The sequence below is a fragment of the Megalops cyprinoides genome, chromosome 6 (genome assembly GCF_013368585.1).
Source record: "Megalops cyprinoides isolate fMegCyp1 chromosome 6, fMegCyp1.pri, whole genome shotgun sequence".
Taxonomy (NCBI): domain Eukaryota; kingdom Metazoa; phylum Chordata; class Actinopteri; order Elopiformes; family Megalopidae; genus Megalops; species Megalops cyprinoides.
Window position 1 is genome coordinate 8,126,279 of NC_050588.1, and position 25,826 is coordinate 8,152,104.

The 25,826-nt window shown below is 44.7% G+C and overlaps 2 protein-coding genes across 3 annotated transcripts in view; one reads left to right on the forward strand and one right to left on the reverse strand.

The window, feature by feature from the left end:
• Positions 1–3,669, reverse strand: part of noc2l (NOC2-like nucleolar associated transcriptional repressor) — a 29,732-nt gene extending 26,063 nt beyond the window's left edge. Inside the window, exons 1-4 of the mRNA XM_036531184.1 lie at positions 3,618–3,669; positions 2,087–2,230; positions 959–1,142; positions 504–620 (exon numbers count right to left, since the gene is read on the reverse strand). Coding sequence (XP_036387077.1) covers positions 504–620; positions 959–1,142; positions 2,087–2,230; positions 3,618–3,637 — 465 coding nt within the window. The 5' untranslated portion in view covers positions 3,638–3,669. The remainder of the gene's footprint in view (positions 1–503; positions 621–958; positions 1,143–2,086; positions 2,231–3,617) is intronic.
• Positions 3,670–4,740: 1,071 nt separating this feature from the next.
• Positions 4,741–25,149, forward strand: klhl17 (kelch-like family member 17). 2 transcript variants are annotated; one of them, XM_036531013.1, is made up of 12 exons: positions 4,741–4,899; positions 12,040–12,301; positions 14,548–14,669; positions 15,925–16,146; positions 19,574–19,690; positions 20,204–20,417; positions 21,251–21,395; positions 22,364–22,531; positions 22,620–22,708; positions 22,984–23,057; positions 23,591–23,772; positions 24,872–25,149. In XM_036531013.1, exons 2-12 carry the CDS (start codon positions 12,088–12,090, stop codon positions 25,098–25,100), a joined length of 1,776 nt encoding a protein of 591 aa, XP_036386906.1. In that variant the 5' UTR covers positions 4,741–4,899; positions 12,040–12,087; the 3' UTR covers positions 25,101–25,149. The 2 variants fall into 2 exon arrangements, with proteins under 2 accessions (XP_036386906.1, XP_036386905.1); XM_036531012.1 differs by lacking the exon at positions 4,741–4,899 and adding an exon at positions 6,035–6,195.
• Positions 25,150–25,826: the final 677 nt, after the last annotated feature.

Consider the following 25,826-nt stretch of genomic DNA (forward strand, 5'->3'; position numbering starts at 1 on the left):
GTATATTTTAAATTTAATGTGAAAGCACTATTTTGATTGATTTTTCTTCATTCATAATAAACACATGCATTATCAGTTCATCTTTTAATGTACTTTCTGCCCTGATCCTGGACCAGAAAAATAATCTTAAACTGAACAGGTATGATTGGGACTACAACTGGTCTAGCTGCTCTTAGATCTGTTGTCAGGAAAGACGCTACCTGGAGCAGATTATTACTATAGTAAGCCTTAGAAACATATTAGAAAACATATTAGAAAAGACAATGTGAGGGCATCATGACAAATGCTGTGTTGGAGGTGTGCTTTCACAGAAACCAACACTGCAGATGGCAAAGTCACTGGCCCTTGAATGCAAACACATACAGTAAAGAGGCTTCCTATTTTATGGTTCTGAATGTGTACTGACAGCTACTAGAAGGTGACCTGACAATAAAAGGTAACCTGTAGATAACTAACACTCTTAAATTGTGGAACAAAACTTGGCCCAGAACTTATTCTCTCACCTTGATGGCTGCTCTCCACTCTTCTACCATTTTTTCGGTCACTTTGATGACTTCTGCCGCCTTTTTGGATTTTGGCGCTTTTGTTTTTTCTTCCTCCTCTTCGTCGGAGCTGGCTTCCTGATGACATACACAAGTACGCACACACACACTCATGAGCTGTTGTGTGACAGTGACACACTTAAGAGGTATAGTGAAAGTGGGCTCGCGTGGGCACCTCTCCTCTGACAGCATTAGCCTCCAGGTGCATTGTGGGACTTGTAGTGTGAAAAATAGCTGCAATAGGTAAATACTGGAATATTGCATGCACCTTGCCCCACACTCCTACATAGGCTCAGTGGTTGTTGTGGTAGTGATGATCTTAAATGCATAACCGGTGACTACTAAAGTGACAAGGCGAAAGGATAAAGTGCAACGAAAAGAAGAAGAAAGGAAGAATGCTGCAAGCGAACACTGACCTCCAGGTGGCTGGGCAGTGTGTGGTACTTGCTCTCCTCCTCATCCTCTGAGCTGTCAGAGTCGTCGAAGTTGAGCAGCGACTGGTCGTTCTCCTCCAGGAACTTGTAGAACTCGGGGTCCTTGCTCTTCAGCCTGGACAGCTGGTCTTTGTGTTCGGACGCCTGGCCCTTCTTCTTTTCACTCCTACAGAGAAGGCACATCACGGTGACAGCACCTGCGCATTCTATACCCACTTGAAAATGCTCCCATGTTACTGTGAGAATTAACGTCACTCTATACATCACTCTATACTGGCATGGGTCTGCTGGGGACTGCAAATGAATGTTACCTATTGGTTAAACATGATACAAATGATGTCATTCAAGTTAAACACTGTCAAAAAAATTACATCTAAAAACTGGCCTAACTCTTCAAAATATAACCAATTTTTACCTAGCAGACCCCTTTATCCAGGCTGACTCACATTGGTTACATTTTGACATGATATCCGTTTACACAGTTAGATATTCACTGAAGCAATTCAGCAGAATGCTATTTCAGTGCTGAGGGAAAATCATGTCTTAGAAGAAAGAAGCTAGCACACTCGACGAGGAGAGTCTTCCTACAGAATCCCAGATGGATTCAATGCTATTTCAATTCAGTAAATTCAGAGAATGACCTGAAAATTGCCCAGTATTTTCTATCAAGATTGAATTTGAATTTATTCCTTGAATTGACTAAATGAAATCAATGTGACCTCAACTCTGCATTTCAGGAAAAGCACCACCCTCAATGGCAGAATGGGAGTGTCCCATCTGAGAACTGAATATTTACATTTAATATTTAGCCCCAACAGCAACTACATACTCCTCTGCCAAAATAGAAAGATGCCCGTGTGTTTATTTCTCTGACTTCAGCTGGCTGAACTAAGATCTGATTCTAAAGCTGGATCATGTGTTTGATAAAATCTAATTATGAATCCATTTCATAGGACAACCTTCCACTGAAGATTTGAATCAGAAATTAAAAACTGCAATCAGGGGCAACAGCAGCAGAACAGCTATAGGACTAGCTGACAGAGCTGATGAGTAAAGGCTGACAGTTCTGTGCCAACACATTTTCCCAGGGTAATGTGGGTGGGTTCTTACTTGGCTTGCGTTCCTCCACTAGACTTTGCCGGTTTCTTGCTCTCTCCATTCTGACGGATGGGTGCCTCTTCCTCTGAGTCTTCCTCGGCTCCTGAATCGAAACCTGACGTCAGGAACTCATCCACGCTGAGGTCCTCCAGCTTCCTGAAAACACGAGACAAAATTGCTAAACACATGCAAGATACCAGCACAGTACAGTGAGGCTTCTTTGCTTTTGGACTGATGCTGCACAAATCCAGAGTGGAGTCTATGATCCTCATATTAAGGGGACCTGCTGGTACAGACAGTTCAGAAATGAGCCATTCCAGATCACGTAATGATCACTGATTCTACACTGTATCTCTATAGTCATGGGAAAAAAAAGCCATACCGTTCACTGAACCAGCTTTCCAGTTCCAACTGAGCTGTTTAAATTTGACTGTTAAATGAAAACTGATGCATATCTAGCACATCTTCTTTATAGTTAATCATCTATGAGCCTTTTGGGAAAGACATATCGTCCAAAGCAATGTTTATGATTAAAAAGCAACACAAGTCCTTCAATGTGTTCATTCAATCACAGCTTTGCCTCTAATTTAAAAATCAGAATGTCTACAGTAATCAACTGTTCATTTAATTATTCTATGTGCTAAAACAGTTAATTGAATGCCTCCATCTATATGAAATAATCTCAATACCACTTTATCTTTGTTTACCAATACAACTTCGTTTCAAGAGGGCAGGTGAACTAAACATGTCTTGAAAAATCAATTATTTACATCCGCATATTTGCACACATGTACAACAACATAGTTCTTTTGCAAAGGACCCCCAGCAAGAATCTGAATTTTATACCTCATGCCATTCCAGACAGAATTAAAGCAAACTGATTAAGAGCTCAGGCTTTTTGAATGCGCACTAGCATACAGTAAGTGAGCCCCCCGAACCAGGACTGGAGAACACTGCTTTAGAAGGTCTAAGTCGGCAGTATTAGGTGAAGTCTCGGCGTGTGCAGTATGAAAATTCCTGCTCGGTGCAAGCGTAACTGTGCCTACCCAGGCTAGAACTGAGATCACCATGTATAGTAAATTTCTGTTGATGCTTGTGACCGGACACGATTAACCCTTGTAGGAAAACCAGCTGCTGAAAGTAGTGGCATGTGTGGCTAACTAACGCACATGTTAGCTATCCAAGTAGCTAAGAGTAAAGTTCTCAAAAACAACATCTTGTGACTAACTGCGACAGTTCGCTAGCAAGATGTCAAACGGTGTATCATTCTCTAAACGTGGATCGCCTGAAAACAAACATATTCTGCACAGAAATATAACTACTTAAGACTAATAGTAAACGATCCAGCCTTAGCTAGCGAACGGTTAGCTACCTGTAGGGCCTCGTTAGGCGTACGATACTAAGTGAGGACTGCCATATTGCATTTTCAGCCCTCACTCTTTACTGCCATTCTTTATAAGTTAAGTAATAATACAACCAGTATCAAGAAACGTGTAGACAGACAGTAATATCGCTGTTTAAACGGACAATTATGTCCCGTTACCTCTTACTCGTTGATGCCATGCTGGATCCAAAACGTGACTACAACTTCCGCCTGACAACACATCCGGGGCCGGGCTCCAGCCACTAAACAAGCGTTGGTCTTCTGTTTGACGAGATATTTCATGTAGGTGAGCGGCGGTGGAGGGCAAAATATCACAGCAGTGCTGGTGACAATACTTTACACTTAATAATCATACTAAATTTGATGCTGCTACTGCTGATAACAATAAAAGTATTGTGGCAGGAATACAATTAGTAGAGCTGGAAATATTATGGGAAAATGCTGTTCTCCTAATACACAATACAGTGACATTACTGCTTTGTTAAAAACCTAAGGAGCACTTCAGGAATGTTCTGCTACAAAGCTCTTAACGGTAGGATCTGCCTGATTGCTAGCTAATAACACCATTTGTGTGCAGCTGCTGTTGTCCCATATGATGGTTACTATTCATACACTGTTCACTGTGGACTGTCTTCCTTATTTCTAATATATATTTCAAATATGGCTAAATATGAAAAATGTTATGCTTTTCAGCTTTACTTAAATAGTTAATGGATTGGTTTATGTATTCAGTTTTGAAAACACAGCCACAGTTTAAGTATTGTTTTCTCAAGAAATGACATTAAAACAGTTGTGATGCTCTAAAACAGCATCACTGCCCATGTTAGAAAGCTAAAACCTGTAAATAAAAGGCATTCTTCAGTATTTTTAGTTTAACCATGCACCACTAACATCAAAATTAACTGATAAATTATTTTCCACTAAGGTTCTGCAAACTAGGTGTGGATTAAATTTCCTAAAGGAAGGCTTATTTTATAACCACAGCATTGCCGGTTAATTTAAACTGCGAATGTGGAACAGTAGACCTCAGCTGTGCATTCCAAAATGGAACGATGTGCACGACCTATTTGACATGAAACCCCGTGGGTCTTAGCAAATGTGGCAAATGGAATTGGGATTTAGGGTTATCCCTGCGTAGCTATTTAACAAAAAATATTTGCGGGAAGGTTATGAGAAGCAAGATATTTGTCACCTCTTCTTTCAAACACACAGAACGCGAGAGAGCTGTGTTTTGATGCGGGCATGTGATAGCTACAGCAGTATTCCCAATCCGCGCAGCTAGCCAACCAGCTCTGTAGCTATAAACAAAGACCCGAATCCCCGCAATTATATTTTGACAGTTTATTGTCAATGGTGGAGCACATCGACATCAGGAAAAGCAAGCCAGCTAGTTGCCCAGGAAGAAAGTATCTTGCGTTGCCACTGCAAACATACAAGACGGGTGAGTTTTGATCTCGTTTTCAGCAGCTAGCAACTGGATAGGATTAGCTAACTAGCTAGTGATTTGGTACTGCTAACTAGTACAGTACACTACTTAGCAAAGAAGCTGTCGCTGAAGGTGCCTAGAGATGGTTGTCGCTTGTCAGTACTCAGCTGTTGTCAGTGACATAGATTGGTAACTCAATCAAAGCTGTTTACACAGAGACGCGGTTAGGTTGCACTATCTAGCTAACAATACATTCAAAATTTCAGCAATTAATGTTACGTGGCTGTTTTGTTAACTAGCTAGCTTGCTACCTACTGCTCCACAACAGCGAGCTAGCGAACGTTGATGTTTGTTAAAGCTAACAGGCGAGTTAGCCAGCTATCTTAATTCCTACCTTGTGTCCTTCTGTCAAACATTATACATATAGTGGGCTTCATAAACTAGCTATTTTAGCTAACTAGCCAGGTGTTTACTAACACAGCGAAACTGATTCCGATCAGTATGATTTCCCAGCTATCTACCACACTCATAGCTGAAATCATATTCATAGTGTCTGGCACTGTTTTTTATATTTGGCGGTTGTTGAGTTATTAACGTTTATCAAATTACAAATAATTGTCAAATAATCCCAGGTGCACGCTACTAGTTCTGTGTCGCGAGCTTGCCAGCTAGTTAATTCGGTTTTTAATTCAAGCTTTGTCGAAAAATCAGTGCAGATTGTGTCATCATTGGCGTATTAAGGTAGGTTGGAATCAGGGGAGGGACGGCGCAGATAGCTGTCAGTGGGGTGGTTGTCAGACGAATTATTCATTTCGTTTAGATACAACGCTTGATTAAGATGCCGATTCAGTGCACGGACAAAATCAGGGTAAACGCTGTGCAGGTGCTGGCTAACATCCCAGTGACTGTCTGGGTATCTAGGCGCTACAAACGTTAACTGCATACGCTACATAGCGCCATTCCACCTTAAATGAATGTCGGCACTCATGCGGTTTGCATTTACGTCAACACTAGACTTATGGCTTGCTTCATATTTTTTATGCCCTGCACGGCTATATAGATGGACCGAATGAAGACGCCGGGGGCGAGCATTACTGAGTAGGATAAGACCTTGTGCATCATTTGTCAAGAATAAAAGACAAGGCAATAAGCTAAAAGTACAACGCTAGAGCGTTTAAAATTTCAGGTAGTCATTTTTGCTGATCTTTGGACAATAAATAGAGGAAAGGATATTGCCAGAGGAGTGTATCAGGAGATTTTCAGCCAAAGAGATACGTTCAAGCAATGTCTGGATTCTTTTGACATATGTATGTAAGTAAATCGTGAAACGACAATCACTGTTAAACTGTTCCCCGCATTTGTAAAACTGCATTAAGACCTGTCATTTGTATCGAATGTTACATTTACGCAGAGTCGGGAGAGAATCGTTAAGGGATTTGAAGTGGCTAATGCGGTCACGGGGTAAAAAATAATGTATGTGCATGTAAATGTATTTACATTCTATGTTGGTAGTTACTATTGCAGCAAATGAATTAAATCCTATTTCCTGATTTGCTGAATGCCATGCCCAGTTGTTCATAATTATTTTTATTCAGCCAAATGTATTCTGGTGGAAAATGTATTCTTTGTGTGAGGAGTGTATCCAGACTGATCCATCGGGACTACTGGGACTCGCACTCATAGTATAGATGCACAGGTATACACCCTGATCTTATCCTGATGATGTACAGTAGCTGATAGCTTGTATGCCCTGAAATATGAATGTGATGGCATTGCACGTTGAATTGAAGGCTGATTTTGCTATTGCTATGCAGCACTTATGAGACTTGTTCAGCATCAGTAACTAGTGAAAGCCTGACGTAAGTTAACTGGCCATTGTCTCCTCAGCTGCTGAAACAGAGTTCCTCCTTACGAGACAAGATTTACGCAGGAAACACGCAAAACACTCTGACAGTCAGAGCGCGGTCTCCTAATGGTCAACCACTTATTGTAAACGTGTCTGCAGCCTGTATAATGACAATGCAATGTTTCTTCATTGTGTTGTTGCTTGGTAACCAAAGTGCTTTTTTTTCCCACACGTGGAATCCACCAGCGACATGGCCACCCGTGTCCCACTTGTCAGGCGAAAGGTGTGAAGGTCAGAGCGGTCTGATCGGATGCCATTCACCACTTCACTGAATGGAAGAAAATCCATTCATAAGTTTGCAAACTCTGGTTTTGACTTTCTCTAACCTTTTCCAGCCATTGTTTGTTTTGTAACTCCTGTTATTTATGAAAGATGGTGTCACATTAGCACATTACCAGTAAGATGCATGTATTTTCTTTCCTTCTTCCAGTAAGATTCATATAGACTTTGATGACCGAGGCATCACTGAATATTTCTCTTCTTCCTAGAATCACAAAAACAGGAAGCAAAAGATTTAAGAGCATGTTTTTGCCTAAGTCACTCACAGATGTGCCAAATAAAATGTCTTTGAAGGTTTAATGTCCCACATTTAAGAAACACTAGTGGGATGTTTTGAAATGTACTGTTATGCACTCCTCAATGAGAATTCTTTTTATTTTTGCTTTTTTTCTCAACCTTGAGAAACCCTTAAACATGTTTCATCTTATAGAGATTTCTATAACTGCACCATAAGCTGCCATTTCTCGGGTAATGTTTCCGGCGCTCACACCCTCTCCTCCGCGGTTTAAAGCCTCCGTCCTCAGCGAGCCACATTCCCAGGACACTCCGATGGTGAATCACCGCTGAAACAGCCACGGGAAAGGCAGGGGGCAGCAGGCCTGCCTGGCCAGGCCTCAGTTATTCAAGTCAACTTGCATGTCGATGGGGAGCGTGTCAGCTCAGAAAATAGCGCATCGCCATCTATTTACCCTCTGTTTACGCCAACGGCTCTTTAAATGAGAGGCACTCTTCAGAGAAGGGCATGAGCTCGGGTGTTTCGTATGCTTATCCAGAAAAAAGGAGCAACTGACACAAAATCAGAACCCTTGGGTGAATTAATTGGAAATGCTGTAAAAACGGTGCGGACACATACCTAAAGCCAGCACTATGGGCCGTAGGCCACCCTGTGTTGTAATGGACACTGGCGTGGGGTGTTTGGCAATAATTTCGTCAAGGCATCCTTTTGCGCAGTTGCAAAGTCTCTCACTTTCTCATTTCCTCTGATGCGCATAGAATCAGGTCGCATTAGATGTGGGGGGAAGCTTTAAAGAGGATGCCTGTAAATTATTAACAGCAAGAATTGTTTTTGAGAGACGAGAGCTTTTCAGGAGCCCCTTATGCAGGATTCAGTACAAGCCAATGGGAGGAATGTACAAACTGAGGATCACATAGGCAACGCATATAAAGTGGAAAAATAGTTAAAAAAGAACGGTATATTATTAGAGACTCTCCTCTCTCTTCAGAATTTGTTTGTGTTTTTCATGCTTAGAAAAGATTAAGCAAGCTAGCCTACGGCAGAAAAATGGCTGGAAAACAGACTGACTGTGATTCACCCCCCAAAAAGACCTTTAGGGATATTGATGGTGGCCCCTCTCTTAACATGAAATGATTTTCAAATCGTAAATAATGTGTAGCTAGTCAGTGGTCTCGTCTGTGCTGCACCATAGTCTGCTCAGTACAAAGTTGGTTTTATACCCTGCCAATTGTACTGAATGTTTCTTACAATTTTGTTAATTTCATGGACTGTGACATTCATAATAAGGTAGGAATGAGGAAAAACACTTGCTGAAGTTACTAACTAGGTTTAAAGAGAATTTTGGTTAGATTGGACAAAGGCCTAAGTTTCAGTCTTTAAACCATTTGTTAAATAATGATAACAATCTCCTAAAGGCCAGTGAAGACATGTGGGGTAGATCTCACAGTCATGTTTCGGACGTGCAGCCCGCTCTCCATTCAGTATTCTGTGGCGTGCGGCTGATTAACGAGCGGGTTAAGGTTTGATCATGAGTGGGCATCCGAGGAGTCTGTTTACCACAGAAAGACAGAGAAAAATGCGGAATTTCCTGTTTAAAGGGAGAAAATGGAGAATTTCCCATTTTAGAGAACATTGCGTTTTAAGTGCAGCTTTGAAAACACACATACCTCCCGTTTTTTTTTTTTTTTGGGCATATGTGCTGCGTCAGGTCACTACCGCGAAAATCACAACCATAATAAGTCTGTAATAAGACATGAAAACAGAAAGGAAGGGCTGGGGTGGAGTGAAGTTGCTTTGTGACCTTTGTTGTGTTCTGTTTACCCTCTGTGCAGTTGTGGAGGGACAAGACTACAGCAGGAGAGTGGTGGTGTGGACAGACCAGTGTGTGCGCACAAACCAGGGACTTCTTCAGCACCAGGGAAATGGAAAGAATGAGATTGTTATAAGAGGACTATTATAAAGACAGATTTATCAGTGCATGTATTGTGTCAGCAGGGACCTCCTGAATTTCATATTGCCCATTGTAAGTTCTTTTGGGGGGTTGCATTATTGGAGTTTCTACATTGGATTTTGATGGCTGTTCGCCAGTAAGCTGAAACAGTTTCCCGGATTCCGAGGTCGCCGTAATTGCCCTGTTGCAAATAAACCCAGGGCACATGATGGTCTCTTAAGGTCGGCTCCAGGAAAACAGAGACCGCATGTCATAAATAAATATGTTAGCGAGCAGGAACTTGCACGAGCAGCGTGGGGCGGAGCGGAGGGCATCCCAACGCGAGCGCTGGAGTCCAGCTGCCACATCCACGGCCAGCTTTTGCCACGGCTCGGGGTCTTGTGATCAAATTGGCAGCCGTGTGGAGCCAATTTCTCATAGAGACACAAGGACTGCCCTGTCCGGGTGGAGGAACTGCACTGCACTCTGAATATGAATTCCCCCTGTGTCCTGAAGCTCTGTCACCGTACCCGTGGCCTCGGTCACGTTTGCGCTTGGAACATGCCGTCTGGCCATTCAGTGGCGCTGCACTTGGCAAACAACATAAAAACGCACAGCGGTGGACATATTCTCAGTTTCTCGGCACTGGCCCCTTTGCAGTTTGGACGGCGCCAGATTGGTTTAAAGTGCCCTCTTTTTACCTTCCACTACAGAAGAGCCTACTTTAACTGCACACAGGCTGCGTTTGTGTGGCGACTCTGTGAAGTCGGCGGCAATCTAGAGTTTAATAAGCGCATCTCAGTTGATGCTCTTTCAGTGTTAACTAGAACAGAAGGGATAAGTCACTCCTGTAAATGCTTCACAGGGACACTTGACTAAAGCTGGTCTCAGTCTCTGAAATGCCTTGAGTGTTACCCACCCACCCAGACACCACCTGTGAAAAACAGGCTCATCACCAGCTCCCCTGCTCCACATGGTCCTCTGCAGCATAGCATTAGCTCGTCTCCAGGATCAGTTTTGAGAAACTGGCAACAATTGTTGTATTCCCGTTACACTAACTGCGCATAAATTCAGGCACATGCACGTGCAGTTAGGGCTTTGACTGTCCAGCTTCTCTTATTAAGTATCATGCAGAAAGTTGATGCTCTTAAGAGTTGAACATGGAAAGCCTGCTTCCATGGGTCTTGTCACTTGTTTTTTCACAAAAATATGACCATTGATCATCAACTCTTGGACCTCTAAATCTTTAAACCGAACTGATGCTAATACCACTGGGAGGCTCTTGTAATAGTATAGGTATAGTGTGTGGAGCTATTTTGAGGAGTTGCATAGAGGGTTATTCTTTGCCGGGACAGGGCAAAGTTTGCCTGCAGCATGGCTGTTATCTGATAATCTGCATCCATATGAAAAATCCGAGTGATTTAGGGGTGTGTAGGTTGGCCCAAGAGTACAGAAGCGTTAGAAATCAGCTAGCACCGCGGCAGAGCAGCCGAGCTGTGCAGTGGGGTACCAGGCAGAAAGCGAATAGGATTTTGGAAAGCGAATACACGAAAAGCCTCGGGAGTTATTTTTAGAGTGAGCCAAAAAGCATAGATATTAAGGTGAGGAAAATCTCCTGGGTGGTACTGCAGGGAGGGAGGTCCTGTGCAGATCTACAGAGAGCATGAATCCAGCTCGGGGCCAAGGCCGTCTGAGGAGCAGGTGATGTCAATCCACAAGCGGAACGTCACATAAAGACATCCGATGATGATGGAGATTAAATCAGATGAGTTCAGTGGCTTGAGCAGATGAAAACGGCACACTCTTTGCACACTAAATTCTACCTTATGATCTAAGTTGCGTTGGCTAGTGTCAATGTTTGGTAAGTAATGCACCAAATTGGAGTGATGTGAACACATAGGTTATGATGATTGGATGTTAATGATGAAAAATGGGGAAAAAAGAGGAAAGTCAGGCCTGACATTGTGTTCCTCATCTGGAGTTGTTCTTTGCAGGCAAACCATGGACAAACATGTGTGGTCAAAGGTAACAGCAAGTCCCTGTTGGCGGCTTAGTTTACTGGCTGCTCTAGGTCTTGCTTTTCACAGGACTGTGATTGGCTCTGTCTTTAAGCACCTGACCACTCCAGACCAGCCATGGTGCTAATCAGCAGAGCCCTGAGAAGCATAGATGAGTTGGTCTTTAAGTGTTTGTTTACCACATTTGAGGAGATCACAGCTGCAGATTTGTATTGCTGTAAAGCTGAGACCCTCTTGATAATCAGCAGTCACAGAGGAGCTCAATGTTGTGGCTCGTCCTCAGACTGTGCCAGAGAGCTGCTGGCTGAACCCCAGAGGCACCAGTCCTTTGGAAGTGGCTGCAAAAGGGCAGGTCCAAGAGCTTTGAGCTAATATAGGCCTCAGTTAGCGCATGTTGCTCATATGTATGTTACTTTACTTGACTGGACAAATTTACAACATTTGCTGTTATGGGAGTCTGAAGTTATTCGATTCAAAGAGTGAGTCTTGATGATCCTAACAGTAGGTGGAGCTTTCATGTGTTGACTCACTGGTTTGAACCAATAGTAGGTCTTAGCTCTGGAGAGTATAAGAGACTCAATCAGATACAGACAAGTCAGTGATCAACAGCACTTTTTCAGTCCACTGTCTTTTCAGTCTAGTTTTTTCTGGTGTCCGGATTACGATGCATAGTGCCATGCCATTCTCAGAGTGCAGTCAGGTCCTTGCTGTGACTATGCCCTGTTGCTGCCTCTTTTTCACGGCCCTTGCCCCCCCCCCCGCCTAACGAGAGGCTTGTCGTTGGCAGTCGCCCCGAGTGAGGCCAGGGAAGGACCAGGCCGCCGACCGCTACGCCATGATGGAGGGAGGCATGCAGCTGCTGAGCCGCGACGGCCACAGCATCTCCCACAATTCCAAGCGGCACTACCACGACTCCTTCGTCTCCATGAACAGGATGCGGCAGCGCAGCCTGCTCTGCGACATCGCGCTGCACGTGGGCAGCAAGGAGATCAAGGCGCACAAGGTGGTGCTGGCCTCCTGCAGCCCCTACTTCCACGCCATGTTCACAAGTAAGCGCCTATCTTCCTAAATGCTGACCCAGGATCAGTTCTGTTGTGATTTTTTTTGACGATGGTTCGGGTTGGGATTAGGGTTGTGTGTAAAGATCCAGGATCAGTGATTGGAACAGAGACTACAGTACTGTGAAGTGTTTCTGCTGACTATTTTCTGCTGTTGCTCCACATTTAAAAGCAGAACGTCTCTCTTCCATCGGTTCCTTTCTTTCCACGATTATATGACTGATCTCTTGTCTTCCTTCAGTGCCCCTTTCCACTCATTTTGTATTAATGCGACCCTGTTTTCCTCCTTCAGTGTCTCTTTCCATTCAATTAGGACAGGTCTTGTTTTCATACATGTACAATGACAATGTAGCAGCCTCTCCATGGCTGCATTTAGTCAGGCTGATGGGCCAGTTGAACCAGCTACTCCACCAACCACAATAAATGCTAGAAAAGAGACCAAACAGTTAAATATTGGTTCAAAAGAATACTAATTAGTCGCTTGATTCAAGATTCAAGTAAGCTGCAAAAACAGTGAGGGAAAATCCAGTTTTATTTTGTCTCTTTAGCATTTGTGCCTTTGTGTAGGGGAATATATTGTTGGAGAAATTTCAGTCATGTAATTTATTTCCTATTCCAAAAAATGCAAGCGGTGCATTCCTCTAAGGGGGTCATTATGTACACAGTTCTGGAGTTTCATTAATTGCCTGCGGGGCCAAAAAGGGGGTGCGAGTTATCAGATTATTCACCACCAGCACCCACAGAATATTCAAACGGCTAATTACCCTCAGTGCGTATTGCCTTTCCATTCAAATCCACATTGAAGGGCAATGTGAAATGTACTCATATTAAACGATTAAAGACAATGTCCCTCCCTCCAAAACAGTGTCGTGACTTCATGTCAGCCGAGAGGCTGCGCCGGTGCACTCCCTGCAGAAGCGGGCGCCTGCGTCCCGCGCCGTACAGCGTTATGAGCGAGTGTGACATTTCATTCGTTCTGCCCCCCTGCCTCCTGCGTGCAGCGCCACTTCCTGCCGTTTCACATCATCTGCGCCACATTCTTTCCTGTCACGGTGTTTGGCACCTGGTGGCGCGTGTCCCCTCCCCCACGCCCCCCACCCCAGACCACCTCGCACTTCAAACTTAAACAGAATGGGGGTACCTGACAGCAGAAAGTGTGGAGCATGACAGCACCAGGCATGTGCTGAGCCGGCCATATATCAAACACACTGCCAGCACTCTGATCTGACAGAGCACTGCAGCACCTAACGAGTCTTAGCATAAGAATGTGCGAAGCTTGTTTTGTCAGTTTATTTTCTTATTGGAAGAAGACCATGGCTTCAAATGGAGGACTTCTCAAACAACACTTTCCCCTTTAAGTTGTCTATGTACTTTTATTATTGAGCGATATCATCATAAAAATAACCTTGAAATTTGAAACAAAAATGGTGCTCTAGAGAAAGACAAGAAACCTAATGAAGTTTGGGCAATCTTAGAATGAGAGCACTGCGTTGACATTTTGCAGGAAGTGCTTGAGTGAATGGCCGATGGCGAATTAATGGTTCATCAGGACTATGTTAATGTCATTGGTTGCAAATCATTAACTGCATCCTAATACGAACCTCCCCTGGCTGTCAACACATCCATGACTGTATCTGAATGGCAAAATGTATTTTAATCAAAGTAGGTGGTAAAATATATTTTTTAAGATTTCTTTAAGTTAAATCCATTTTTATATTTTTGTTGCTTACATATTTATGATTTGCATACTGATTTATGGCCTGATTGAAGGTTTTAAAAAGTGTCAATTCTTTTGGTCTGTTAAGCTTACTACAGCTAGCGGGGGTTCCCAGTGTGAATTTTCGGTTGGAGATGAGAATTTTGCCTGGGTCAGGTCCTCCACAAGCTCTGACAGATTTCTTGAGTAGCCCTACACAGCAAAACTCCATAGCTGCCGTAGGCAAACAATCCACTAGTTTGAAAATATCAACCCTAGAATACATCCTCTTGAGGACACACTGGTGCTGCTGCCATACTGAAATACATTTCAGAGCTTTCTGCCCTTAGAACTGATCCTGGATCAGAATCAACATTGTACACTAAATGGATGGGCTTAGGATCTGGCGGGTGGGTTGCTGATCTTAGATCAGGCATAAACGTGGTGCTGTTTAATGCACACATTTGGAAATGTGGGGGAAACGTTGTCTGAATGTATATCATTGACGGATTGCTTTTTGGCGTTGGGCTTTACGGTGCAGATGAGATGTCAGAAAGCCGCCAGACCCACGTCACGCTCCACGACATCGACCCGCAGGCGCTGGAGCAGCTGGTGCAGTACGCCTACACTGCCGAGATCGTGGTGGGCGAGGGCAACGTGCAGGTGGGCCTTTACCGCGGTTTCGAAAACGCAATAGAGGCCATGTACTCGGCTCCCTAACTCTGCGTGATTCCAGGACTCAGATTCAGTCAAACTTCAAACAAGTAGGTTTACTTCTAGCTTTGTGTAAAATATTTAAGTGATTGTTACTTTTTGAATATATTTCTTTTATTGTTAATTTTGTTCATTTTTTCAATCTATTTCTTTTATTGTGGCAGCTGCCATTGGGGGAAAAACAGTAACATCATAATACTGGGGAAAAAAACCCCAGTAATAGTTCTTTAAATTTGTTTGGAACAAATCGTACTGAAGATAGATTGAATCTGCGCCTGTGTGTACATTTGAATTAGGGAAGTGAGTACAGTTTGCGTATTGTTCCAGGGCATAATGACAGATTGTGTGTGTTTTTAATTATAAGCAATTATAATTTGCATTGGCTCCTGGCCCCTTTGAAAGAGGCCAGACAGATGAATATAATGGCCCACTGTTATTAAGCTATACAGTGTTCGCTGCAGTCCGACTCCCATGGTCCACTGGCCAGCCACCTACTGCTCTTAAACAGTTTTCCCAGTCCTCTGACAGGCCGTATAAAGGCTCATTTCAGTGCTGATACAGTGTTACTGGAGAGTGTCTCTTTCAGAGCATGCCAGGGTTCATTCACACAGGCAGTGCTGTTGGACTTCATGATGGTTTGTATATCATATTAATTATCATATAATTACCATATTAATCATATGGCATACCCTGTGCCGCATCACCCAGGCAGATCCACACACTGATGAATGAGCTGTGTTAATGCTGGACAGAGCCACAAAGAGGTGCTATGTAAATGCACATTGCTGTTACTGTGTGTGTCATTGTAATAATAATAACTACAACACCAATGATGATGATGATTATTGTTATGATTGTGATTATTATTAACAGTTTGTTTTGTTGTTGTTATAATTATTGCAGTTATTTTGGTGACTGAACATTATTCTAACCAGAATAATATTCTGCTCAGAATCCACTGGTTTCAGTCTTACTCTTACGTTTTTATTTGGAGCCCTTGATCAGGTGGGAATTTTATTGGACTGTAGCTCCAGGCATCAGGCAGATGCATGTTGAATGGAAAAGGGAGTGTAAATTTGAATGTGTAAATGGGGCTGGGTCTACAGGCCCAAGAGAGGGCTCGGCAGGTCAAAGGCGTGGGCCGCTGCAGCTCCCATGCCTCCGTGACCTCTTTGTCCATTGTTCACCCACCCCGTGCGTCCAGACGCTGCTGCCCGCGGCCAGCCTCCTGCAGCTGAACGGCGTGCGGGACGCCTGCTGCAAGTTCCTCCTCAGCCAGCTGGACCCCTCCAACTGCCTGGGCATCCGCGGCTTCGCCGACACGCACTCCTGCAGCGACCTGCTCAAGTCCGCCCACAAGTACGTGCTGCAGCACTTCGTGGAGGTCTCCAAGACCGAGGAGTTCATGCTGCTGCCCCTCAAACAGGTAAACATCAGGGGAGTGGCATGGACCGGACCCTGTCCGCTGAGCGCTGACCCTGGATCAGTTGTATATTTTTGTGCATGATGGTACGGGTGAGGATTACGTGTGGGGAATCTGTTCCTGGACCAGTTGTGGGTGGGGCAGAAAGCATCAGGGAGGGTGATGGGGGAATGGTAAGTTCGGACTTGGAACAGTGAATTTCAGAGAAGGTAATAATGTGCAATTCTGATTGTTCTATGAGAATATATAAAACGCAGTTTTTGGTTTGACATACAAAGTACTTCAAGGGCCACCTACTTGCTGTGTGCAAACATATTCCCTGTTAAATTTCAAATTTTCATAAAAATTCCATAAAGCATTAAGCACAGATCATATATACATGTTAACTTATGCTTGTACAGTAAACTACAGATCATTTTTTCAAGAAGGTAGCATTTAAGAAAATAACTGTACGTTTTCGTGTTTAAAAAAAATCAGCCTTTGTGTTATAGTACTGAGAGAGAATGACTTCTGAGAAGCGGCGCCACGGTTTCGGGTAGGAAGTCACAACCAGTCGCGCGTTCCTCGCCGAGGAGACAGAAGCGACATCTGGTTGCATGCTGATTGGTCATTATTGTGGAAACGCTGTCCAAGCTGCAAGTGGTCTATTTATAGCCCAGAGAACCTGACGTGGAGTAATTGGCGTTGTGCTCAGCTGGCCAGCTGGGTTCGCAGTCTCTCTCAGCAGAAGAAACAAAGAACCGAACGGACAAAGCTGACCAGTCTGCACTAAAGTTTCTGCGAAAAAAGCCTCGACCACAGCATGAATCTCTGCTCTCAGCAAGTCAGCTCAGCTCACGGTTCTCCTCCGTCAGTACTTTTGAAAACAAAGGATTGAGTGGTGGGGGGGGGGGGGGGGGGGAGAGAAGGAAGAGTGGAGGAAAGAGATAAAAGAGGAGTACATTTCAGACAAGAGGATAAAATAATACCCGGCAGATGTCCTTACCCAGGGTGACACACAGCTTACATTTTTATGAATAGTTCGATACCCCACTGCTGCTTGTTGAAGTGTCTGACTTTTCCACAGTTTGTACCTTGTTCGAAACATGGCATATAGAGGCTTTGTTCTCCCTGGTTCAGGACCAGTCAAGGTGTTCTCATCCACGTTAAAAACATGTACGTGAGCTTTGATTTGCCTGATCCAGGACCAGCTAAGGTGTGCTCATCCACATTAAAAATAGACAAGCCAGCTTTGATCTCCCTGATCCATGACAAGTGAAGGTGTGTTCAACCCACATTAAAAACAGACAAGCCAACTTTCATCTCCCTGATCCATGACAGGTGATGGATCTGCTCATCCACTTTAGAGGCAGACAAAAAGACTGTGAACTTCCTGACCCAGGACCAGTGAAGGATCTGCTCATCCACATTAAAAACACACCTTCAGTCTGTGATCTTTCTGATCCAGGACTAGTGAAGGTCTGCTCATACACATTAAAAACACACAGTCAGTCTGTAATGTCTCTGATCCAGGACCAGCCCCCAGCTCCTGTTCAGTCTCTCAGCCACCTGACCCAGTGAATCACTCAGCAGAGCCCTACCCGGCCGGCTCTCTAGTGCCGTGTCAAAGAACGGTCAGGGTCAACCACACCGCTGTTGCTGAGGACTCAGAAATCCCAGTGTCAGGTTTCCCCATTGTGACATGTGAGGGCAACATATGGTGTGGTGGTCAAAGCCCCGGACATGCAGGTTTGAATCCTGGATGGGACACAGCTGTTGTACCCTTGAGCAAGGCACTTACAAACAGGCTTGCACATGGCAGTGGCTTGCAGCCATATGAATGAACTGATGAGTATGTAAAATGTAAAATTACCAAGTGTCCTGGATAAGGGCTTCTGGTAAATGGTAAAAATAAAAAAACAAGGAAAAAATAATGTGAAAACGTCTTGTTTTGCTCAAAGCCCTTCCAACACGTGCGCTGCCGTTACACAGTAATGAATCCCGGGGAGAACTGCATAGTTGGACATAACAAATATTTGTAATCAGCCTACTTCGCCCATAGCTCTGCCTCAGGTGCCTGGTAAAGTGTACAACTGAAGGTAAAACATGCTGAGCTTGTGGAAAGCCAAACTCCTGCTGTGCACAGTCTCTCTCATATTTTAACATGATACTGCTGTGTTGCAGTTTAATCCAGACAGTAGTGGCTTAGATGCAATACTGCTCTAATAAGCCATTCTGCTGCACCACTGTTCTGCACACCTGCAGATGCCACCATGTATGTGCACCTAGTCTCTCAGCATCCACTCTGAAAACCTGATAAATACCTGTCTCTCAAAAGGTGCATATTTAGGCTATTTGGGCATCATATGCATTTTGTTTTAAATGGATGGAATTGAGTCAAATTCACCTTTTTCAGTACGCTTAGCTTCGTAGCCCAACACTAATCATACAGTGCAGTAGTACCCATTACTGCTGAATATGCATAGTTTTCCACAAGTGCAGCTCTTTGCAGTGGTACTCAACTTGACTACTTAGTGAAGCTTTGCTGTCTCATGCTTAAGTCGGGACTGTATGTCTGAGCCCCTGGAAGAATTATCAGGGAATTGCACTGCTTTGTCTGTGCTCATCAGACAGGCGGCAGTGGTGGAGGAGGGGGGGGGGGGCAGGACAGGGTCAGATGAGGAGTTTGGGGGTGATGTTGCGCAGGACCGGGGGCAGGAGACACGCCCCCTGACAGCGCAGCCCCCAGGATTAGCCGGCGGTGATGCGCTGAGTGTGGAATTACACTGATCTCAGCAGCTGTCAGGCCTGGTTCAGCCCGTGCAGGAGCTGCGCCAGGACCCAGCCCTCTCTCCCCCCCGGCGCGACCCACATAACATGTATTGCATCTGGGGAGGAGATTTCGTACCTTGTTTTGTGCAAAAGGGGGCGGCAGTGTGGTGTAGTGTAGCCTGGAACACTGCTTTTGTGCTGTTTAAGTAAATACATGAATGAAATAAAATTTGATTCAGTAAACATACAGCTGTATAAAATTTGCTTCATTACACATACAGCTGTATAACTTTTGAAGCAGTAAATATTTGCTTCAGAAAATATACAGCTGTGTATAATTTTTTTCTGTGAATATACAGAATATACACATTTGCTTAAGTAAGTATACAGCTGTTCAATACCTGCTTCTATAAATATTTGCTTCAGAAAATATACACATGCATAAAATTTGTTTCAGTATATAAATGGCTGCATAAATGTATATATAAAATATAACCTGTGTAGGTCACCCTGCATAGGGGCACCTGGCAAATAAATGAATGAGCCTTGCTTATTATTATTTTAGCCTGTCCTAGTTTTGCTTGTGCTTAGTCTTTAAAATGCTGGCCACTGACAGCTGATTTGACATTTGTGATGTGTGTTCAGTTTGGAGACGGTGTGCACTGTCTGCTCCGTACAGGTCCTGGACCTGATCTCCAGCGACAACCTGAACGTCCCGTCAGAGGAGGAGGTGTACAGGGCGGTGCTCAGCTGGGTCAAACACGACATCGACGGCCGTCGGCAGCATGTGCCCAGAGTGAGTCTGCCCCTTTCCTACCCTGCGCCCCGACTTTACTGTTAAAGAGCAGTCACCAAAAAGCATTATTGTCATATTTTAACTGCTCATGTGCTACTTTAAGCTTTGTTTAATTGATGAATGTCTTTCATAATTCTTCCCTCTACTCATTTCTTCCTGTTTTTTTCTCCCCTCCATCATTTTTCCCTTCTTTTCTCTCCTTCTTACCATCATCCCCTCTCCACTCCTTATACTCCTCTCCCCCGATTTTCTCTGTCCCTCCATTTCTCTCTCTTTTTTTGTACCTTCATCCTCTGTCCTCTTTCCTTCCACCTCATCCTTTTCTTTCTCCTCGTATCTTTAATCCACTTTTCTCTTCCAACACATCTCCCCCTTCCCTTTCACTCAATTTCTTCTGATCCCCCTCCTCTCTTTTCCTACAATACTCACCCGTCTCTCTCCTCCTCTCCCCGGGTCCCCCTCCTCTCTTTTCCTACAATACCCACCCCTCTCGCTCCCCCTCTTCCTCCGCAGCTGATGAAGTGCGTGCGGCTGCCGCTGCTGACGCGGGACTTCCTGATGAGCCACGTGGACACGGAGATGCTGGTGCGGCACCACTCGGAGTGCAAGGACCTGCTGATCGAGGCCCTCAAGTACCACCTGATGCCCGAGCAGAGGGGCGTGCTGAGCAACAGCCGCACCCGGCCGCGCCGCTGCGAGGGGGCCAGCCCCGTGCTCTTCGCCGTCGGTCAGTGCCCGCGCGCCCCCGGCGAAACTCAGAGCGTCAGTTGAAAATGCATTGACACAGAGGCTCTCAATTCATTTAAGACTAAGACCCACCTGATGAACAAACGTATTTCCTGCCATTTTAACGCAGTAACACAATGCTGGTCATGCGGTTGTGGTGATTAAATATCCACAACTTTTGCTTCACCTGCAGCTGCTTTTGATTTGACAGATTTTAGATGATGGATGATGGATGATGGATGCTGAGGCTGTGAAGTAGCTGGATTTTAAAAAATTTAAGTTATAATTGTATCTGAAAGGATAGATGTGGGACGAATACATGACATATTCTGAGTGCATTACCCAGTGTACCGGTTTACCAGCTCTTTACTATAAAATGTGTAACAGAGGATATCCAAAGTGTCATTCTTCTAGCCTTACTTCATCTAGCCTTACTTAGCAGCAGTGAGTCTGGTCTCCGTCTTTGAGCTAGTCTTACATTACAGCAGTGTGCCTAACTGAGGTAAGTATGCTCAGACTGCAGGGAGAAGCTGTGCTTGTTATTCACATGCCCCCTATGTATCGAGAACATGCACTGGTGAAACATGCATTGCTTTTGATTGCTCTGCCTCTGTGCATGAATTATCTCACATTTGAGCACCGTCAGACGCATTGTTGACATATGGCTAGTGAGCCAGGTCAGTTCTTATCCTCTGATAACAGAGGGACTGCGCAGGGAGATGGTAAAATAAGCCATGAATCAGAATCTGCTTAGTCCTTCCAAGACGGATGTATCAGTAAGGATCAGGGTGTGTTGTGGAGGTGTGGGATGTACCATCTTTTTGCTCTCTGCAGGGGGGGGCAGCCTGTTCGCCATTCACGGAGACTGCGAGGCCTATGACACCCGCACAGACCGCTGGCACATGGTAGCGTCCATGTCAACGCGGCGGGCACGGGTGGGCGTGGCCGCCATCGGGAACAAACTGTACGCAGTTGGAGGGTAAGGAGGCAGCACTACAGACGCAGCTGTGACACCACAGGAAAATAACCAATTAAGTAACAATTATCAATAACTGTTTTTCATTTTTATAAGTGATAATTGATAGCTCTTCACAACTGATTCTACTACATGTAAATACCTGAGAGCTCCTAATATCTGACTGTAACACATAAAACTGATAATTGACACCTGTTAATAACTGATTCAGATGATAATACTCTGAGATGAAGTATATATTGAATGCTGTTGAAATATAGTTTCTTTTAAGGTTAGCTCAGTTGCACAGTCTACCAAAAGAAGTCAGAGTGGATTTATGGCAAGTTTACCTTGGGTTGGTGTTATGGGAAGCAAGGAGAAATATTTCACTTATTTCTCACTGGTGTGCAAGATATCTTTGTGGTTTTTCGTCCTCTCAAGAACAAAATGTTTATATGATACCTTACTATATATAACTGTAATCCGTTCCATCAGAGCAGTGTCCAGTCTTAGGTAAAGTGTAGCCTGATCTTGTCTCATTGCTTCTACTGTGACCATTTAAGGTGATTTATTTTCTGTTGCAAAAGCATCATTCCTTTTCCCTTTGGTTCCATTCGCTATAACAATCACACTGCTCCCATGAAATGTTTCTTGTGATGCATGGTGACAATTTATTTATTTTTTTTTGTAGAGAGCACTACATTAAATGAAATTCGATTTGCTGATCTTTATGGCTTGCCTCTCTAAGCCCTCTTATGACTCAGATCACAGGATGTGTGGAAAACCAACTCAGTGTTTGGTGTGTCATTTACAGTTATGTAGCAGTAAGGAGCCTATTGTATGAAGGAGAAGCTTTTAGCCGGCACTGGTACAGATTTAGTAGTCCAGCATTCTTAAAGGGAAGTGAAGTACCAACAAAAGAGAGCCGTTTTAATTGGCAGTCTGACTTCAGAATTCCCAAGTCTCCCTCACCAACTGTACTCCTCCCTTAGGTATGACGGCACCTCCGACTTGGCCACTGTTGAGTCGTACGACCCCGTGACCAACTCCTGGCAGCCGGAGGTCTCCATGGGAACGCGGCGCAGTTGCCTGGGCGTGGCCGTCCTGCACGGCCTGCTGTACGCTGCGGGAGGTTACGACGGCGCCTCCTGTTTGAACAGGTACACGCTCACCTCTGACCTGAGGTCAGTTCAGTGTGCAGGCTGCGCAAACGTTTAGACACCCACCGCTCTCCTCGGTCCCCTACAGCGCCGAGCGGTACGATCCCCTGACCGGAACCTGGACCTCCATCGCTGCCATGAGCACCCGGAGGAGATATGTTCGCGTGGCCACACTGGGTAAGACAGGGATTACTTTACTGGTTATGAATAACAACCGTATTTAGTCTAGCAATGAAGCCATTTGTCTTGTGCAGTTTAATTAAACATTATTGGTTACTTCTATAACATGAGTTTGACTTATTTTTTGTAAAGCAACGCTTAAATTTGATCTTCAAAGTTAAAGCCTGACCATTCTGCAAATGGATTAAATGAGGTCCTTAATAATAAAGATACCTCCTGAATCTGAACATTTTTCAATCCCAGCAGTTTGACTGTCTATAACCATTTTCCAGATGGCAACCTGTATGCTGTTGGTGGATATGACAGCTCTTCACACTTAGCAACGGTAGAAAAATATGATCCACAGGTAAAAAAAAACATGCAGGATTTCTCTAATATTTTAATGCCATAAAGAAACACTTTATGTGATGAAGCCAGGGAATCTTTCTAATATAGTTTCTAGTATGAAAATAATTAATATTTGTATTATCAGGAATGGGACAAAATATCGCAACAGGGTACAATTGAAATTTCCTTGCCATTTTTTTAGTATTTAAAGTTAATATTTCACTATAATGGGATATCAACATTATACTTTTCCCCTACTCTGTCCACAGTTGAGTTTCTAGACTTGTCTCACATCAAGGCCTTCCTAACATCAGATGCAGCTTTGGGATAAGAAACTTATTACATTACATTTAGGAATCGAGAAGGCTGTGTATTTAAACAAAGACCAGGATTAATCACAGATTCGCCAGCATGACAGGCAGTCGGTCTCTGCAGCAGCTCCTGTATTGGGATTTGGGTTGTATTGTGGAGCAACAGAAGTAGACTTCTTGATGGCTACAGCCATGTGACTCCTGACCCTGCTGTCCTGATCTCTGATTGGCCTGCACCCAGAGCAACGCCTGGACGGCCATCGCCAACATGCTCAGCCGCAGGAGCAGCGCGGGCGTCGCCGTGCTGGAGGGCATGCTCTACGTTGCCGGCGGCAACGACGGGACCAGCTGCCTGAACTCGGTGGAGAGGTACAACCCCAAAAGCAACACTTGGGAGAGCGTAGCGCCCATGAACATTCGCAGGTGAGGAGGCGGGGCCGCAACTGCAGCTGCATGGCCACTTTGAATATTCATCCTCAAGCTGGTCAGACGGGATCCAGTGTACAGTCTAGGCCTACTTTCCATGAGGGTTCCTTCTCTACCCCCGGAGGGAAATGATGGAGTACATTTCCCACATCTGTTTAAGACACCTACTCTCACAGAACCAGAGCGTGAAGCTAATTTGGTTCAGTAGGTACAGTGATTATATGAATGAGATGGCTTGGTTCCTGGCTGAAGGTAAAGCCAGTAGACCCCGTGGTCCCACAGGAGCGTAGTTAAGTAGCCCTGCTGGATAGCTACAGCTGATTCAGAGGCAGACCTGTCAGTGAACAAAGAGCATCATGGAATATTGTCTTTGAAATGATCAGTTTACCTTACAGTCCTCATGTAACATGTATAATGTTTTCTGGAAAAAGTCAATATGTGTTTGAAACTGGACCCTGTTTAGTGGGCTGCCCCAGGCATGCCACTGAGAACTTGTACTTATCCATCAGCTGATCACATGTGTCAGGAGCCACTTTCGCTTTCACTGTCTGGGGCTGCCACTAAGGTGGTATTCATTAGACCCTTCATTGCTTTGTGTGATCAGTGAGTAGGGTACTCTAAGTCCTCTGAATATTTTTTTTTCCTTTTGGCAAAATCTGTCAGTACATAAGTGTCTCCTTCTGTGACAGTGATAAGATTTACCCCCCTCTGTGTGCTCTGAAGAGGATTTAATAATAGTGAAAAAACATACCTATGGCTAGACAGTTAAAATACCTTTTTTCAAACAGAGTGTCCTAATTCATCAATTATTATTTACAAAGTTATGTTGAGTTAATTGGTGTATCGTCCATAACCTTGAATAGGACAGATTATCACTCTTCCATTGAACCTTCATGGAATATTAGTGAAATCTAAACCAAAAATCACTTCCTTGATTTCACAGTCCTTGCTTGCTAGCTTGATGTCATTTACTGTTAAGTCTAACAGTGTGAAGGTGCTAATATTGCACCTGGCTCACTGTCAGTAAGCCAGCTGCCAGGAGTCACTGCTGATGGGCGTTCTGTCCTGTCCTCCTCTCTGTCTGTCCGTCCGGCAGGAGCACCCATGACCTGGTGGCGATGGACGGCTGGCTGTACGCGGTGGGCGGCAACGACGGCAGCTCCAGCCTCAACTCCATCGAGAAGTACAACCCGCGCAGCAACAAGTGGGTGGCGGCCTCCTGCATGTTCACCCGCCGCAGCAGCGTGGGCGTGGCCGTGCTGGAGCTGCTCAACTTCCCCCCGCCCTCCTCCCCTACCCTCTCCGTCTCCTCCACCAGCCTTTGACAAAGAGCCCCGCCCCGCCACGCCCCCGGCCCCGCCCGGACGCCCAGCCTGTCCAAGAGGCGCAACTGCTCCGTGTGACCCCCCGGGAGGGCCGCGGGGGAGGGGGGGCGGATGAAGACAGAAGGGCAGCAGACGGAGAGACAGAAGCAGAAGGAGGAGAAGGGAGGAGAGAAACGGACACAGTGGAAGAAGGTAGGGTTGCGCCGGATGGAGTAGGTGGAGTTAGAGAGGTGGAGGAGGAGGCAACGGGTGCCATGCTGTTTTGCAGCCTAAATTCCATCAGGACTCTGTTACCACAGACATGTTGGCTCCTCTGGCGGGACACTTGACCATCCCCCAAAATGCGAGGGGTTCTGAAAACAGACCTCCCTGCCCCTACTCAACTGGGCACTTTCTGTGTACTCAAGAGAGCAAAAACAATTTCTTGACTCTTTTTTCTTTTTTGTATAATTTACATGTACTGTAGTATAACTTTTTTCTGTTCTGGTTGTTTTTTAAATTATTACTATGATATTATGATATTCAGTAATATTTATTCTATTTAGGAAATCTATTGACTTGTTCTGCCATGCATGTTTACTGAAATCTTGTTCTCGTGGCAGACTGTTAGGCTGCAGTGCTACTGTGCCACACTAGGTGGCAGTAATGCGCAATGTTATTACCTTTTACACACCACAAACAGGCAGGCAAGCTCTGATGGTGGATCTGTACAGGAGATTGCAGGTG

What these genes read in the sequence shown, in the direction of transcription:
- klhl17 (XM_036531012.1), top strand. An exon ending in TAGAAAAATATGATCCACAG is followed by an intron (nt 23,058 to 23,590) that starts GTAAAAAAAAAC and finishes GCCTGCACCCAG; the next exon opens with AGCAACGCCTGGACGGCCAT. An exon ending in GCGCCCATGAACATTCGCAG is followed by an intron (nt 23,773 to 24,871) that starts GTGAGGAGGCGG and finishes TCCGTCCGGCAG; the next exon opens with GAGCACCCATGACCTGGTGG.